This window comes from Sus scrofa, chromosome 6, assembly GCF_054392235.1.
Source record: "Sus scrofa isolate SSC_HxYL_T2T_F1_AM1 chromosome 6, Sscrofa_HxYL_maternal_Yorkshire_Landrace_v2.0, whole genome shotgun sequence".
In the NCBI taxonomy this organism is placed as follows: domain Eukaryota; kingdom Metazoa; phylum Chordata; class Mammalia; order Artiodactyla; family Suidae; genus Sus; species Sus scrofa.
The window spans coordinates 10,618,087-10,636,625 of NC_139388.1; the positions used below are offsets into that span (position 1 = coordinate 10,618,087).

General features: G+C 46.4%; 1 protein-coding gene across 19 annotated transcripts in view; it reads right to left on the minus strand.

Annotated features, from left to right (window-relative positions):
• WWOX (WW domain containing oxidoreductase) overlaps window positions 1-16,917 on the minus strand; it is a 969,209-nt gene extending 952,292 nt beyond the window's left edge. For all 19 annotated transcript variants that reach the window (XR_014805385.1, XR_014805386.1, XM_021097054.2 and 16 more), the window contains exons 1-4: window positions 16,696-16,917; window positions 10,602-10,666; window positions 9,725-9,782; window positions 6,537-6,715 (exon numbers count right to left, since the gene is read on the minus strand). Coding sequence is in view for 14 of the 19 variants with exons in the window: in XM_021097054.2 (XP_020952713.2) it covers window positions 6,537-6,715; window positions 9,725-9,782; window positions 10,602-10,666; window positions 16,696-16,802 (409 nt within the window). In the remaining 5 variants the exon portion in view is untranslated. The remainder of the gene's footprint in view (window positions 1-6,536; window positions 6,716-9,724; window positions 9,783-10,601; window positions 10,667-16,695) is intronic.
• Window positions 16,918-18,539: the final 1,622 nt, after the last annotated feature.

Genomic DNA, 18,539 nt, shown 5'->3' on the forward strand with positions numbered 1-18,539 from the left:
CCCAGGTTAAAGGAAATATTGAAAGGGCTTCTCTAAACCAAAAAGAAAGGAAGGAAAGGGAAGAAAAAAGAAAAGAAAAAAAAAAAAAGAAGAAGAAGAAGAAGAGGAAGAACCAGGGCTGAGGAAACCGCAATCAGAGAGCAGTCACTCAAATAAGCCAGCATACAGATTTAATCATGAACATGCTTCAAACAAAATAAAAAGAAAAAAAAATAAAAAAGAGTCATCAAAACCATAACATGTGGGCAAGGGATGTTAGGAGGTAAATAACCCTTTTTGTTTGTATGTATGTCTCTCTTCTTAATTTTTTTTTGTCTTTTTTTTTTTTTTTGTCTTTTTTGTTGTTGTTGTTGTTGCTATTTCTTGGGCCGCTCCCGCGGCATACGGAGATTCCCAGGCTAGGGGTTGAATCGGAGCTGTAGCCACCGGCCTCCGCCAGAGCCACAGCAACGCTGTGGGTGCGTGGTGTGCGACCTACACCACAGCTCACGGCAACGCCGGATCGTTAACCCACTGAGCAAGGGCAGGGACCGAACCCGCAACCTCATGGCTCCTAGTCGGATTCGTTAACCACTGCGCCACGACGGGAACTCCTCTCTTCTTAATTTTAATATAGTAATGAAGTGTTTGAACTTACAGGACCATCAGGCTAAAACACACAATTATGGGAAGGGGTTAGCATACTTAAAAAACAGGGCAACCACAAGCCAAAACCAAATATTGCATTTGCAAAAAATGAAAAAAAAAATACACTTAAGCAGATAATAACAGGAGACCATCCAACCAAAAAAAAAAAAGAAAGGAAGAATGGAGAACCATAGAATCAACCGGAACACGAGGTTCAAATGGCAATAAATAATCATCTATCAATTATCACCTTAAATGTCAATGGACTGAATGCCCCAATCAAAAGACACAGAGTGGCTGAGTGGATAAAAAGGCAAAAACCTTCAATATGCTGCCTACAAGAAACTCACCTTAGGACAAAAGATACATATAGATTGAAAGTGAAAGAGTGGGGAAAAATATTTCACGCCAATAGACATGACAGAAAAGCAGGAGTCGCAACGCTCATATCAGACAAAATAGACTTTAAAACAAAAGACATAAAGAAAGACAAAGAAGGACACTATTTAATGATTAAGGGATCCATCCAAGGAGAGGATGTTACTATCGTCAACATATATGCCCCAAACATAGGAGCACCCAGATACATACAACAAATATTAACAGACATAAAGGGAGATATTGATGAGAATACAATCATAGTAGGAGACCTAAATACCCCCCTCACATCAATGGACAGATCCTCTAGACAGAAAACCAATAAAGCAACAGAGATCCTAAAGGAAACAATAGAAAAGTTAGACTTAATTGATATCTTCAGGACACTACATCCAAAAAAATCAGAATACACATTCTTCTCAAATGCTCATGGAACATTCTCAAGAATCGACCACATATTGGGACACAAAGTAAATCTCAATAATTTAGGAGCGTAGAAATTATCTCAAGTATCTTCTCTGACCACAATGCCATGAAATTAGAAATCAACCATGGGAAAAGCAAAGAGAAAAAACCTACTACATGGAGACTCAACAACATGCCACTAAAAAACCAATGGGTCAATGAGGAAATCAAGAAGGAAATTAAAAACTACCTTGAAACAAATGATAATGAAGACACAACCTCTCAAAATCTAAGGGATGCTGCGAAAGCAGTGCTCAGAGGGAAATTTATAGCAATACAGGCCTTTCTCAAAAAAGAAGAAAGATCCCAAACTGACAACTTAACCCTCCACCTAAACGAATTAGAAAAAGAAGAACAAAAAAGTCCTAAAGTCAGCAGAAGGAAGGAAATTATAAAGATCAAAGAAGAAATCAATAAAATAGAGACTCAAAAAACAATAGAGAAAATTAATAAAACCAAGAGTTGGTTCTTTGAAAAGGTGAACAAAATTGACAAACCCCTGGCCAGACTCACTAAAAAGAGGAGAGAAAGAACCCAAATCACCAAAATTATAAATGAAAAAGGAGAAATCACAACGGATACAGCAGAAATACAAAAAACCATAAGAGAATACTATGAACAACTGTATGGCAACAAGTTTGACAATCTGGAAGAAATGGACAATTTTCTAGAATCTTACAGCTTGCCAAAACTGAATCAAGCAGAAACAGACCAACTGAACAGACCGATCACTAGAAATGAAATTGAAGAGGTCATAAAATCACTCCCTACAAATAAAAGTCCAGGACCAGATGGCTTCACAGGTGAATTTATCAAACATATAAAGAGGAATTGGTGCCCAGCCTCCTTAAACTCTTTCAAAAGGTTGAAGAAGAAGGAATACTCCCAAAGACATTCTATGAGGCCACCATCACCCTCATTCCAAAACCAGACAGAGATACCACCAAAAAAGAAAACCATCGCCCAGTATCATTGATGAATATAGATGCAAAAATTCTCAACAAAATCTTAGCCAACCAAATCCAACAACATACCAAAAAAATTATACACCATGGCCAGGTTGGGTTCATCCCAGGTTCACAAGGATGGTTCAACATACGCAAATCAATCAGCATCATACACCACATTAACAAAAAAAAGGTCAAAAATCATATGATCATCTCAATAGACGCAGAAAAAGCATTTGACAAAGTTCAACATCCATTCATGATCAAGACCCTCGCCAAAGTGGGTATAGAGGGAATATTCCTGAATATAATCAAAGCCATTTATGATGAACCCACAGCAAATATAATACTCAATGGGGAAAAACTGAAAGCCTTCTCACTCAAATCTGGAACAAGACAGGGATGCCCACTCTCACCACTGCTCTTCAACATCGTGTTGGAAGTCTTAGCCACAGCAATTAGACAAACAAAAGAAATAAAAGGCATCCATATAGGAAGAGAAGAGATCAAACTGTCACTGTATGCAGATGATATGATACTATACATAGAAAACCCTAAGGACTCAACCCCAAAACTCCTTGAACTGATTAATAAATTCAGCAAAGTGGCAGGATATAAGATTAACATTCAGAAGTCAGTTGCATTTCTGTATACCAGCAATGAAACATTAGAAAAGGAATACAAAAATACGATACCTTTTAAAATTGTACCTCACAAAATCAAATACCTCGGAATACACCTGACCAAGGAGGTAAAGGACCTATATGCCGAGAACTATAAAACTTTAATCAAAGAAATCAAAGAAGATGTAAAGAAATGGAAAGATATTCCATGTTCCTGGATTGGGAAAATCAATATTGTAAAAATGGCCATACTACCCAAAGCAATCTACAGATTCAATGCAATCCCTATCAAATTACCCAGGACATTTTTCACAGAACTACAACAAACAATCCAAACATTTATATGGAACCACAAAAGACCCAGAATCGCCAAAAGCAATCCTGAGAAACAAAAACCAAGCAGGAGGCATAACTCTCCCAGACTTCAAGAAATACTACAAAGCCACAGTCATCAAAACAGTGTGGTACTGGTATCAAAACAGACAGACAGACCAATGGAACAGAATAGAGAATCCAGAAATAAACCCTGACACCTATGGTCAATTAATCTTTGACAAGGGAGGCAAGAACATAAAATGGGAAAAAGAAAGTCTATTCAGCAAGCATTGTTGGGAAACCTGGACAGCTGCATGCAAAGCAATGAAACTAGAACACACCCTCACACCATGCACAAAAATAAACTCCAAATGGCTGAAAGACTTAAATATATGACAGGACACCGTCACACTCCTAGAAGAAAACATAGGCAAAACACTCTCTGACATCAACATCATGAATATTTTCTCAGGGCAGTCTCCCAAAGCAATAGAAATTAGAGCAAAAATAAACCCATGGGACCTCATCAAACTGAAAAGCTTTTGCACAGCAAAGGAAACCCAAAAGAAAACAAAAAGACAACTTACAGAATGGGAGAAAATAGTTTCAAATGATGCAACTGACAAGGGCTTAATCTCTAGAATATATAAGCAACTTATACAACTCAACAGCAAAAAAACCAATCAATCAATGGAAAAATGGGCAAAAGACCTGAATAGACATTTCTCCAAGGAAGATATACAGATGGCCAGCAAACACATGAAAAAATGCTCAACATCGCTGATTATAAGAGAAATGCAAATCAAAACTACCATGAGATACCACCTCACACCAGTCAGAATGGCCATCATTAATAAATCCACAAATAACAAGTGCTGGAGGGGCTGTGGAGAAAAGGGAACCCTCCTGCACTGTTGGTGGGAATGTCAACTGGTACAGCCACTATGGAGAACAGTTTGGAGATACCTTAGAAATCTATACATAGAACTTCCATATGACCCTGCAATCCCACTCTTGGGCATCTATTCAGACAAAGCTCTACTTAAAAGAGACACATGCACCCGCATGTTCATTGCAGCCCTATTCACAATAGCCAGGACATGGAAACAATCCAAATGTCCATCGACAGATGATTGGATTCGGAAGTGGTGGTATATATACACAATGGAATACTACTCAGCCATAAAAAAGGATGACATAATGCCATTTGCAGCAACATGGATGGAACTAGAGAATCTCATCCTGAGTGAAATGAGCCAGAAAGACAAAGACAAATACCATATGATATCACTTATAACTGGAATCTAATATCCAGCACAAATGAACATCTCCTCAGAAAAGAAAATCATGGACTTGGAGAAGAGACTTGTGGCTGCCTGATGGGAGGGGGAGGGAGTGGGAGGGATCGGGAGCTTGGGCTTATCAGACACAACCTAGAATAGATTTACAAGGAGATCCTGCTGAATAGCATTGAGAACTATGTCTAGATACTCATGTTGCAACAGAAGAAAGAGTGGGGGAAAAACTAATTGCAATATATACATGTAAGGATAACCTGGCCCCCTTGCTGTACAGTGGGGGAAAAAAAAAAAAAAAAAATTTCTGACAGTGTTAAATATAAAAAAAAAAAAAAAAAAAAAGTATTTCACTTAGGTCCTTACTTTTTCTTAATTATCCTACACTGTCTTGGTCCACGCCCTCACCTAACCGTCAGCAACACCATTCACACAACATACTGTTTTCGGGATAAAGGAGTAACCAGCTGTTATTTCTAACTAATTCAGCATCATGGGTTTTTCTATCAATGATAATTACAGAGAATCAACCCCAAAACAGTTCAGAAAATTGGAGTGAACAAACCCTCAGCCTAGGATAAGGTCTGAGAGTTGATTTTCAATAAAGCCCTCTCCAATTTAAAAAAAAATCCCATTTGCTTCTTTGCCTTCATCAAGAAGTACAGCACAGGCTCTGCAGTGGGACTGGGGCTTGTTAGGTTTCAGACCCTGGGCTAGTTCACAACGGAAACGGAGCCTCTACAAATGTACTTCCCCTCATGATACCTGGGAATGTTTCCCCAAGTTCAGGAAGGGGTCACTGGAAATTAAGAAAGACCAAGAAGGAGTTCCTGGCGTGGCGCAGTGGTTAACGAATCCGACTAGGAACCATGAGGTTGCGGGTTCAGTCCCTGCCCTCGCTCAGTGGGTTGACGATCCGGCGTTGCCGTGAGCTGTGGTGCAGGTTGCAGACACGGCTCGGATCCCGCGTTGCTGTGGTCTGGTGTAGGCTGGGGGCTAGCCTGGGAATCTCCGTATGCCGTGGGAGAGGCGCAAGAAATAGGAAAAAAAAAAAAAAGACAAAAAAAAAAAAAAAAAAAGACCAAGAAAGGAGAAGCACAGGAGATGGAAAAGGGAGCGAGGAGACCAGGGGCTGTGAAGGGCCAAAAGGACAGAGAGAACCTGCCAGCCGACAGCTGAAGCCCAGGCCACAGTCCCTTTTCTTGTCTCCGTAAATTAACCTAAAGACGCAGATCCTTATCCACAGCAGCTGGTTCCTACAGATTCAGAAACTGATGGCAATGGACCAAGAAGAAAACCAAACGGCGACGGATGGCACGAGCATCTGCGTCGCCGTGGCTCCTTTACGGGCCCATGATGCCAGGGAGAGGACGCCCTCCCTGCTGTCACCTGGTTCAACACGGTCAACTCACAGGGTTAATGGAGAGGTCAAGGCAACGACTAATTAATTCTCCACCTCTGCTAAGAAATAAGATCCTGTTGCCAAAGGAAAATGACACTGGCAGTGACCAGCCGACACCAGCAGGGTCCTTTGTTCCAGAGCCCCGACACGCTGCTGCTCCCCCCGACAGTCCACTACCCATCAACGCTGGGCCGGATGTGTCCTCAGGCCACCAGCAGTCCACGCCAGAAACTCCTCGACAGAGCCTGCCGCCTCCAATCCTTGCACACCAAAACAGCCACGGCCTTGTGCTGAGCGGTCAGCTTGCAGAGAATTCAAGGTCAGCCCTTCCTTCCCCGCTCACACCGGGCCTGACCAAGAGGCTCTAAGTACCTTGTTAAGGGAGAGACTCACTCATAAACATTTCCTTAGAGTCGGATGTAAGCAGATGTCACCCGAGCAGTGACAACAGGAGTCACAACACCGCGGTCAGTTCACGGCCTACCTATTCCTGAGTTGGCGCCCGTCACCACGACCACTTTGCCACTGAAATCCCGGCCCTGGAGTATTTCCATGGCGGTCGTGCTGCTGTCGTACCGCTGCCTGGTGGTCGGTTTCGTAGGATTTTCGTCCACGGTAAATGCCAGTCTTGGGTCCAAGTAGGTCGTTCTCTTATTTATGTGGCTGCAAAGGAACCCGTGGGAGTGAACACAGGCGTGTCTAACAAGGTAAGCTTCCAGCTGAGGCTACAGGCAAGGCCCATTTTTTCCCATTCTAAGAAAAAGGCTTATTTTTAGCCCCAGAAAGACCTGGGGTCCATTTAGTCCATCCTCTGGTCTCCAGAAGGACGACATTCCTGCCCAGGAAGAAGAGGTCTCAAACCGTCTCTTTGCATCTGCCCGTAAGATAGGCTGTGACAGACAAGGCCACTGGCCATGTACCCTCAGATCTCAAGAACAGAGACGGCTTTTGAGTTTCTTTTTAATTCATGTAAATGTGGCTCTAAGATTAGGTGGGCACGCCTGTCGGTGGATTTCAATTAAATCTCTTATGTGCCAGAGCCTAAGAAGATGGGCAGACAAGTAGAAAACTCAGAATGATAAAGGACTTGACAGCATTTACAAGACCAGCCAACCACTAAAACTCTATGAATTTTCCATTTAAGATTGTACTCACACACACACTCTAATCTCAATTCGCAGTTGATCTAAATCTTGTAGAAACAATACCAAAATATATCGGTATGTATGGATTAATATATAATACATAAATTTTTTTTTTTTTGGCCGTACCTGGAGCATATGGATGTTGCAGCTACTAGCAGGGTGATCCTTATATAATAGAACTTATTTTTTACATTTTTTTGGCTGCACCCATGGCAGGTTCTGCGCCCCCGCGGTGACCGGAGCCACTGCAGTGACAACGCTGGATCCTTAACCTGCTGTGCCACCAGGGAACTCCTATTTTTTACATTTTAAATGTCATCTTGGGATTTGAGGTAGACCTCAGAAGATGTTAAAAACTATTAAAAATGCCCCAGAAAGAGATTTCCTGAGTTAAAATGCATTTGTTATGCGAGTGTGTTATAAAATGATATACAGTTTAAAATCTATACACATCACTCCATAAATATTAAGACCCAGGAATAACCCAACTTTCCCTCTGATTTATAACCAGAGCTGCCAGGGAAGCCTTTTGCCCTCCATGTCAATACAGAGGACAGAGCAGACCTGGAGCCAGCTCCTCCCTGACTTCACCTCAGGAGCGTGAATAAGCTGTGGTGAAAGTATTTCCACCACAGGAACAAATCTGGGCTTGTTCCCGGAGGGAACTGGTTGCTGAGCATCTCTCGGCATGTCACTCTAGCAGGATCGGGGGACGACTGGCCAGCCAGCCAGCACCCTCCTCCCTTAGGGCACTCTGGGGAATGAGGGGGCGAATATTCCAGGCATAAGGTGGTGAAAATTACGTCTGGCTCCTGTTAGGTGCTGGGTAGGCGGTTACTACTACATTTTGTTACTGGAATCATTCTAAAGATAGTTTTATAGACAAGGCTGCTCAAAACATTATTTACCTTTACAGGCACACCTTGCATTGCAGGGTCAGTTCCAGACCAATGCAATAAAGTGAACACAGCAACAAACCGAGTCACACAAAAGCTGTGGTTTCCTAGAGCACGTTACACTTACACCACGCTGTCAGCTATTACGTTTGCAACAGCATCGTGTCTAAAAAAAAAAAATCTACGTACCTTAATTAACAAATGCTTGACTGCTTAAAAAAAACTGCTAACCAGGAGTTCTCTGATGGCCTAGTGGGTTGAGGCTCCTGCCTTCCCACCACTGTGGCTCTGGTTGCTGCTGTGCAGCGTAAGTTCAATCCCTGGCCCAGGAATTCCCACATATTGCCTGTGTGACAAAAAAGAAAAAAAAAAAAATACAAAAAAAAAAAAAAAAGAGAGAACCTGAAATAAACATTGCACCTCTCATTAAAAAAAAAAAAAAAAACACCGCTAACCATCATTGGAGGCTTCAGTGAGTCAATCTTTGCTGGTGGGGGGTTTGAAGTATCTCAAAAATTACCAAAATGTGACAGAGAAATAAACTGAGCAAATGCTGTTGGAAAAATGGAGCCAACAGACTGACTCGAGGAGAGGCTGCAACAAATCTTCAATTTGTTTAAAAAAAAAACAAAAACAAAAAATTCAGTATCAGGTGTGCCCGCTATGGCTTAAGAATCCAGCTGCACCAGCTAGGGTCACTGCAGAGGATGCGGGTTCAATCTGCGGCCTGGGGCAGTGGGTTAAAGGGTGTAGCATTGCTGCAGTTGTGCCATAGGTCACAGCGTGGCTCAGATTCAGCCCCTGGCCTGGGATCTTCCATACGTCACGGGTGCGGCCATTAAAAAAAAAAAAAAATAGTAGTATCTGTCAAGTGCGGTTAAAACCACTCCTGCCTGTATGGAGCCTATCACAGGATTTCACAACATCAACGCCCCCAGGAGGAAATGGGATAAATTACACTCTATCACATGAAACAATTCTCTATCGCCATTAAACATCATTTTCTTGAAAAAGTTATAAGGATGTAAGAAAATGCTCACAAGAAAAATGTGGGAAAAAAGGTTTACTAAACAGTGCACACAATATAGCCTTTTGTTTTTAAGCATGTATATACAAAGACTGGAAGGAAAAAAATCCAAAAATTGTTCAAAGCAGTTATTTCTGCTAACAATTAACTTTTAATTATTAAAAGCAGTTATTTCTACTAAGGAGTTATTTCTGCTAACTACTAAAAGTAGTTATTTTTACTAAGAACTAAGTAGTTATTTCTGCTAAGAAAACATTCAAAAATTGTTAAAACTAATTATTTCTGCTAAGAAATAATTGCTAAAAAGAAGTTATTTCTGCTAGTTATTCTGCTTATTTCTATTTAAAGTTTTAACAATTTTAAAATTGTTAAAAGCAGTTATTTCCACTATTTCTGTTAAAAGGAGTTATTTCTGCTAAGTATGTTCTATATACAACATACTTTTAACAGCTAATAACGGTTCAAAGCAGCTATTTCTGCTATAACTGGACTGCCATTATAAACTACATTTTTTTTTTACAAGGTATAATCTTTTCACACACAAAAAAAAATTCCTATTAGAAAGCAAAACCGGCTGAGCATCAGTTTCCTTTTGGACACTTACTCGACAAAAAACACTTGTCCTTTCTCATCGGTTTCTTGCTCCCATCCATAGGGCAAATCTGAAACAGAAAAAGAGCAAGGGTCCGTGTGGGGTGAACTGAAGCCCCCGGCCCAGGGCAGGAGAGGCCACGCTCTCCCTGACCCAGCCCAGCAGACCAAAAGGACAGGACAGGGGTCCCGCTGCGACAGACACAGACGGCCCTTCACCCCCACCCGACTCCGCCTTTCTCCCTCTTGCTCCAACGTAGCCTCTTTCACTCCTAATGACTCTCCAACACTCCATTCAGCTCCGGCTTTGGACAAAACCCCTTCCCGATGGATCCCATCCACACGGATTCTCCCTTGAATGACTTACCCACATTTCCACACTCGTCCGGGCACCCAATCCCACTCCTGCTGGGACTTGTGATAACTCTTACATGGTATCGTAGTTTCCTTTCCTTTTCCTGTGACTCTATGTTGTCCTTTCAAACAGATCCCAAACCTCTTGAAGGTTTTGGACCCTAAACCTCCCTAGACGTCTATTCCATGGATCACTTACTCGGAAGCACCGACCAATCACAACAAGCTTTACAGAATTCTGGTGTATTTCATTCCGAGACGGGAACCAAGAACAATTTTGCCAACAGTGCAACTATAGAAAAACCTACTAAACTGTGAGTTCAAGGCTGCGATTAACTTAATACCTTTTTATGAAAGGCCAGGAAGAAATCCTCCTTACTACCCCAACCCAAGACCTGACCACTTCCTTCTGCCAAGTTCCCCGAGGTCCCCAGAAGGAGAACTCCGCTCCACCAGGGTTCCCTCTCTGCCTGTGACAGTTCTCCCATCCAGGCTTTCAATGCCCGGTCCTCTCTGCTTTATGACAGCATACAGACCTCCTGCTATTCGCTTTCTTTTCCCAGTTTTCGGATGTTCCCATTGCGTCTTCTCCTCCGTGTGACTGTTTAAAAAAAAAAAAAAAAATCCACAGAATAGTAAGTCCCCATTAATCAGAAATTAATCAACTGCGTTCATTTTCTCTCTCCCAAACAATACTCTCAAGAACAGTCAAGTCAGAGGTTCAGAAAGAAAAATTCAGAATATAAAATTGCTGTTTGCATCAGATTAGATTTTCTAGGTTGGAAGATGAGATTTTCTAGCAGTCTGTGGAACGCTCCAGCATTTATGAGCTGGAGGTGAGGCTGGAGGAACCGACGCCCACCTCGGCTGGAGGCCAATCCTAGGAACCTCCATCAGACACTCAAACTATCTAGAGAGGAGTTCAGTTTTGTATCTGTTTTAGTTTCATTCCAGGTTAGACTGAAAAACTATAGTCTAATACACAAGGCTGATATGTAGATATCATTTAGATATAAGCTTCATCTCCTTAAATATGAATTCTTTTCACAGATACTACTCCGAAGTGTTGGGTTTTTAAGGGTTTTGGGTTTTTTTCCCCCCATCTTACACCTCATTCTTCACCACCTCAGACGCAATTGGAACAGAACTGCATCCGAGGTAATGAGGCAGGCAGGAAGGCGACCCCGTAGGTCACCCAGCCGTGTGCCTCTGGGTCAAGTCACTCAACTTGCTCATCCGCAAAACGGAAATAATCCTCATACTGACGTCACGAGACTGTCACGAGGCTACTGGACCTAAAGGGTTGAACCCAGCACTTAGCGCATGAAACGCCCTCCAAAGTTCTACCACTGTGAACCAATCAGATATGCGCACCCCTCCGATTTCCATGCCGCACCAGCGAGACACCTCAGAAGCACTAGGTTATCACAAACACCATGAGCCAGTAACTGACCAGTGACGCATGTCCACAGGTAAGGATCAAGTCCCGAGAAAAACATAACATTGCTTCTTCACAGAAACAGCTAGATGTTGCGGGAGGCACGCAAAGTTCCCACGCTCAGGCCACAGTAGAAAATACTTTTTTTTTTTTTTTTGTCTTTTTGTTGTTGCTATTTCTTGGGCCACTCCCACGGCATATGGAGGTTCCCAGGCTAGGGGTCGAATCGGAGCCACAACAACGCGGGATCCGAGCCGCGTCTGCAACCTACACCACAGCTCACGGCAACGCCGGATCCTTAACCCACTGAGCAAGGGCAGGGACCGAACCCGCAACCTCATGGTTCCTAGTCGGATTCGTTAACCACTGCACCACGATGGGAACTCCGAAAATACTATTTCATCACTGGCAGCCAGGTCCTTCCCGACCCCTTACTGTAAAGAGAATAAATACAGAGCGCGTGCAACCGCGCCTGTGAGATGATGCAAGTCATTTCGGAGTTCCCCGGTGGCCTAGCAGTGGAAGAGTCAGTATCGTCACCACGGCAGCGCGTGCGGGTTTGGTCCCTGGCCCGGGGATGTCCATGGGCGCAACAAAAAAATTTAAAAAATTAAAAAATGTTTTTAAAAGCAGGGTCCTTCCAAACACTGTGGCTTCCGGGGTTCTCGCCAAGTTTTAGTGGCCAGCACAGGGACACCATCGACAATGGACACAAAAGGCCAGAGACCTGAGCTCCCATACGTCCTGCATGCAGTCACCAGTCTCCCGGCTCCACACCCACCTGCTGGAGCCACTGGAAGGTAAGAAACACACACCTGGGACAGCGAGTGGTGAACAACACCGTCACCCTACAAAGAGAGGGTGTCCGCAGTGAGGACCAGCTGCCACCTGTCCAACTACCAGCGTCCAACCCTGCCGGCCCCGGGGAGTCCTGACTCCCCAGAAGGATAACCCTCTCCTGGACAGCCTGACTCCAGCCCCTGCCCGAGGCACTCCCGAACATGGGCCCAAATCACTCTTTTGCCATGAAGACCAACCCTGGTCTCTACCTGCCAGATGCCAATACAGCTGTGACAACAAGCGTCTCCAGACTGCCCACCAATCCCACCCCTTACCCGCTAGGTACAGGGTCCCGGGGGAGAGCCTGATGTCTAACAAAACAAAACTGTGTTTGGCGGCGAGGCTTTCAGAGCCTGAGGCCACATTTTCTGCTCCTTCCACCCACTTCCCTGTGCCTCAGTTTCCCCATCAGTGAAAAGGGGATAATGATGGCCCAACAGAGGACTGAGGGCGTTAACATGGGTGCAGAAAGAAGAACTGTGCCTTCCCCCACGAGAAGGAGCCTTTTAAATAAACTTTTATATAAAAATTCATTAAAAGGTGTTCCTTTTTAACTGTAACCTAGAATGACTTTTTAATGAACCAAAAATTACAACGCATGTCCCCAAATTGTTATCTTATTCTCCCTTAAATGGAAGCCCTCTTTTATTTTCCTTTTCTTTCACTAAGCTCTTTGTCATTTAAAGAGATAATTAACACTGAATTTAATTTAAAGCAAAGGGACCAAAATTAAATTCACAGCACATTACATGGGTATCACTTTCAAATATGCTCTCTTCTAAGGCTTTTTTTTAACCCCCTTTTTGGGACCAGGGGTCAAATCAGACCTACAGCTGCAGGCCTACACCACAGCCATAGCCATACAGGATCTGAGCCACATCTGTGACCTAGACCCAAGCTCACAGCAACACCTGCCAGATCCCCGACCCACTGAGCCAGGCCACAGATCAAACCCACATCCTCATGGATACTCGTCAGATTCACTTCTGCTGCGCCATTTCTTGAAGGTAACTGGGAGATCCAGAGCCAGTGGATAGGGACCAGCCCACACTGGGACAGGCCAGCTGTCCCTCTGCTGCCAAGAGGCCTGGGCTTCAGAAGAAAAGCAGCGGGGGAGGGGGGGACCCAGGAAGGCCAGGCACCTAACTAGAGCAACAGCCCCGACTTCATCCTCTGTCCCCAGCCCCTGGTTAAGGAACAGAGAAAGGCCCACCTGTGCTCTCTGGTGACAAGTCTGCTCTCAGCAGCAACAACGTCCCCTCCCTGGAGCCCAGCCTGGGGGGACCACGAGCCATGTGAACCGAGTGCCCTTGAGGTCTGACTGCACGGTGGGGCGTGTGCGGAAGCCTGAGGGGCCAACAACCCACAGGAGAGAAGAGGGCCGCGGCTACAAGCGGTGGTTCCCAAAAGACACCAGAGGTCTCCTGGGGAGCTCCGTGCTCCATCCTGGCGAGACCCTGAGGAAGTGGGAGGAAGACCACGTGGACTCCGAGGGCAAATCTCCGGACGGCCCCTGAGCCACATCCCCAAACCTCAAGGGCTGAGTGGCCTTCCAGAGTTAGGAGAGAGAAGAAAAACCAGGAGGCTTGCAGGTCAGAAGAGATCCAGGGGGACTTCTGGGAATCCAGGGTCAGGATCAGTCAGAGGTATCCTTCAACCTTGAGCCAAAGAAAAGAGGGCCAGAAGGACTCGAGGGACATCTAGAGACAGGTACTTCGCCCCCAGCTGGGAGCCCACCAAGCCTTGTCACCAGTCAGTGCAAACACCAGGACCAGACACTGCTGTGGGTGGGGATTTTTCAGACCATATATGCACCACTGATCCCCAGAAGCTGTGGGAGAGCTGGCGGGGGTGTGCAGGTCTTATTTACTGGAAGCAGGGACACCATTCAGAAAGCAAGCAGATGGGCAAGGCCACCCAACATAAGGTGAGACAAAGGAGAAAAGATGGGGTGAGCACAGGGAAAAGAGCCCCCAGATCTAACTTGAGGCTCCAGGCGCCTCGAAAGGAAGCCAGGGAGCTCCCTGGTGGCCAAGCAGTTAAGGATCCAGTGTTGTCACTGCCGTGGCACAGGTTTGATCCCTGGCCCGGGAACTTCTGCATGCCACAGGTGCAGCCAAAAAAAAAAAAAAGAAGAAGAAGGAAGCCACGGAGCAGAGGAGCCCCCAAAAACTGGAGCTGGGAAGCAGGCTGTGTGCCTCTCTGCACTCCTGGGGCCTAAGGCCACCTGGCCAGGGAGGCCCGCAGGAAACCCTCGCCAGATGAACTCATGCACTCACTCTTCCCCATGGACTTGTTCCATGGCTCCTGCAAGCGAAGCGTGGGGCATAGGGAGGGGAACGAGAAAAGGTCTCTGCCCTCGTGAACTTGACAACTTGGGGACGGCCAGAGAGCAAACGGGGCCAAGGAGAGCACAGAAAACCACATACAAGGGATCGCAAGGTGCCAGGAAGAGGGCACAGACCCCCGTGCCTATGGATGCTCTCAGGGGGGAGCAACATTTTAGCTCAGCTTCCGGGGCTGAACATGCCCTTCAGGCAAAGGCTGAGGGAACAGCTACCTCCTGTTCTGGAGCTGCCTGCAGCCCCCACATTCCAAGAATGTCCATTCTAGAGCAGAAGTCCTCCTTCTAAGGACGTAAACCCAGAGTTCCCGTCACGGCTCAGCAGAAAGGGATCTGACTTGTATCTGTGAGGACGCAGGTTCAATCCCTGGCCTTGCTGAGTGGGTTAAGGATCCAGCGTTGCTGTGAGCTGTGGTGTAGATCGCTGAGGCAGTTCAGATCTGGCACAGCAGCTACAGCTTCTATTCGACCCTTACCCTGGGAACTTCCATACATCGCGAAAGCAGCCCTGAAAAGGAAAAAAAAAAAAGTTTTAAAAAATGAAGACGCAAACCCGAGGTCACCCCCTGGCTCCAAGTCTTCAGTGGACCCTCGAGCCCTGACAATGGAGCCTGGCTCCTTCATAAATAACCTGGGTCCTTCCTGCCTCATTCCTCAAGGTCTTGCAGCAACACAGGCCAGGCCCAGGACCCTGTCTCCCTGGGCTGCCCTCCTGTTCTTGGACTTGACCTCAGCTGCCAACCCCCCCCCCCCCCGCCACCCCCCCGCCCAGGCACCTCCTCACCTCCCCCAGCCCTAGAAAGACAGGAGGGCACTCAGGAAAGCGACAATGGGTCTTATTTCTCTCCATATAACCAGAGCCCAGCAAAGAGCCTGGGGCAGGATGTGTTCCCAGTGTATCCTGAATAAACTCATCAAGGGTTTTTTTTTTTTTTTTTTTTTGGTACCAAACCACCACAGGCAGGAGTGGCCCACAACCTAGGGCAGATCAGAAGCACCTGAGAAAAATTTCCAACCTACCAATTAGGGTGGGGGAGGGGCGAGGAAATTACATGAGGATCTCTGGAGGTGGGAGACAGAAGAAGAGTATTTAAGTTTTCCAAGTGATGAGCTATACTTCAAAAAAAGAAAAGAAAAAAAGTTTTCCAGGTGTTGAAAATCACTGGTTTACACCTGTGTTCCTCAAAGCCAAGGGGTAACCTGCCTCACCTGGAAAGCTCCAAAGATAAAGATCCCCTATGTTGGGCATTCTGCTGCATGAGGGTCTCCGTGGCGACCCCAAAGCTCTATTTAAGATAGACCCCAGCTGATTCTAATATCGGGCCTAGAAGGTTCCGTCACAGCTGCAGAGAGCGGGAAAGAGGAGCAGTTATCCAGCACTGAGTATTTTCAGACCCATGCTAAGCGCTTTATGTACAGAAACTCACCTAAAACTCTATCAGCATATTTTGCAGATTTGAAAACCATGCCTGAGAGCTCTTCCCAAGACTCAAGGTCACATAGCCAGTGATAGGAAAACGGTGCTTCCAAAACTTTCCTGAGAACTGTAATAAATCAGCTATGTGTTTTCTATATGTGCATACACGTGTACACACACATACACACATAGGATACTAAGATATTTGCTGAAAATACACACTCCTAGGTCCCCACCCCAGACCCCCCAAGGAAGGAGCTAGACATGAGCATTTTTGTAAGGGGAAGGGGATGAGGCCGGTCTGCCATCCTTGCACCGTGCAGGCTGCCTACTGGGCAGCACCGCGCGAGCAGGGACGCCAAGTAACCCTCTGCTGCACCAAGAGTCAGAGGGGGCCGGCCGGTCCTCAGGACTCCAGCAGCCCTCTATGTGAAACTCTTCAACCAACACTGCCACTTCGCCCGCCCAGGCCAAGCCGAAGTACGAGCCCGTGGCCCTCCCGGCGGAGGTGGCGTTCGAGGGTAGCGCGGCGTCCCGGGCAGGTGAGTAGTCAGGGTTCCAGGTGCGCCCCAGGCCCGGCGGCCCCCTTACTTGGCATAGTAAACCCAGCCGTCCTTGGTGGTTCTCTGCTCCCAGCCCGGCGGCAGCTCGTCCTCGCTGTCCGTGTCGTCCAGGCCCGCGTAGCGCAGAGCTGCCATGGCTGCAGAGGAGGCGCCGGGTCACCCGCTCGCTCAACAGCCCACTGCCGGGTCTCTGCGCCCAGGAACTCACTCCTGCTACAACCGAGCGCCGCGCGCCGCGGGTCCCGAACGCTCGCGCCTGCGCACTGCGCCTCCCGGTGCCCCTCAGCCGACACGGCAGCTGTAATCCACGCTCCGCAGTTTCGCAGCTGCTGGAGAGAAAGGGGGCGGGGCCCAGGAAGCCTTGTGGGGAAAGCACGGACGAGCTCGCACGGCCGCTCGGCTGCAAGTAAAAAGCGGTAAACCCTCCGTGGCGCTGGAGATGGAGCCGAGCCTCGAGACCTCCTCTCCGCAGGCAAGGGGCGTGGGCATCCAGTCAAGGTCCAGGACTCCGCCCGTTGCTGGGCGACCCGTAGTCACTTCCGCGTTGTTCTAGCCAATCCTGCACGGGCGCCAGCAATTGGGCATCCTGGGAAATGTAGTCCAGACCTGGTCGGCATAGACAGTGGCGTCTAAAACAAGCAGGCAGAAGCTGCCTCTCTGGATTCTAGCCTCTCCTTTTAGGACTTTACCAAACGCGAATGAACCCGCTCAAGAACGTTCCAGAACTTCCTATGACCCAGGCTGACTCGCAGACTTTGTTGCAACACTGCAAAACGTGGGAAACATCAGAAACATAAATCCCGGCACCTTCTGCTGCCCTAACTTGGATACGTTTCTTCCAACCCCAGCACGGTTCCATTGATTTCTCCTGACTCGGTTTCAGGAAAAAGCAAGCCTCCAGCAGAGAAATTACAAATTTGAAAGGAGGGAAAGTGGGGAAAAGGCAGTGTTGCTTTTTCTCTTCTTCATGCCTTGAGACTGATAGTGCTTTGGGATTCCTGCTCTGCGTGTTTTTTAGGGGAGAGACTTGCTTTCCTTGGAAATCTACCCAACCAAAAGCTAACTTAACAAAAGCGTGTTTTAGTTTTAACGAACCCACTATCCCATCTTAGATCTATCATAACATCACTCTGCAAATCCATGTATGTTTAAGTAAGCTACTATTAACTTGCCGATCTTCTGCTCACCCCAGTTTAACCCCTTGCCCCTGTCACCTAAGGCAAATGATTCCTTTGATATGAATAGGCAATTAGGTCACAAAGTCCCCTAATGGGGAGGGGGATGAACGCAGTCAAATGGCTCAGCCTCTGTTTCTCCAATCGTTGTCTGCAGCCTCTGCTCAGCTTCTCAAGAAACTAGTGCTTAGATTTATTTTGGTTCCCTGGCCAGGGCCTCTACTGGCACCTATTGCCTGTGACATGACATTATTCCACAGACAGTGCTAGAGCACAGCGTCTTCCCCCAACCTGGGTTGTGCCCAGGCAGGATTCTCAACTTCTTCAACCCTCTGCTCTTCCTACCACTTCAACAGTTCCGCCCAGGCTTCTCCTGCCACGGGCACTAGGGTTCCTCAATCTCAACACTACGGACATTTGGGGCCACATAATTCTTTCTGGGAGAAGGGGGGCTGTTCTGTAAGATGTTTAACCTCTAGCCTCTGCCCACTGGATCCAGTATCATCCCCTCCCCCACAGCTATAACAACCAGAAATGTCTCCAGGCCTTGTCAATTGTGCCTCTAGTTGAGAACCACTAAGCCACCCTTAATCAGGAAATTACTAACAAGTGAATCAAATGCTGAGCTTTACCGAGGCATTGAAGAGCCAATTTCTGGCCAGAGATTCATGACGTGGTACTCAGATGCTGCTGGTTC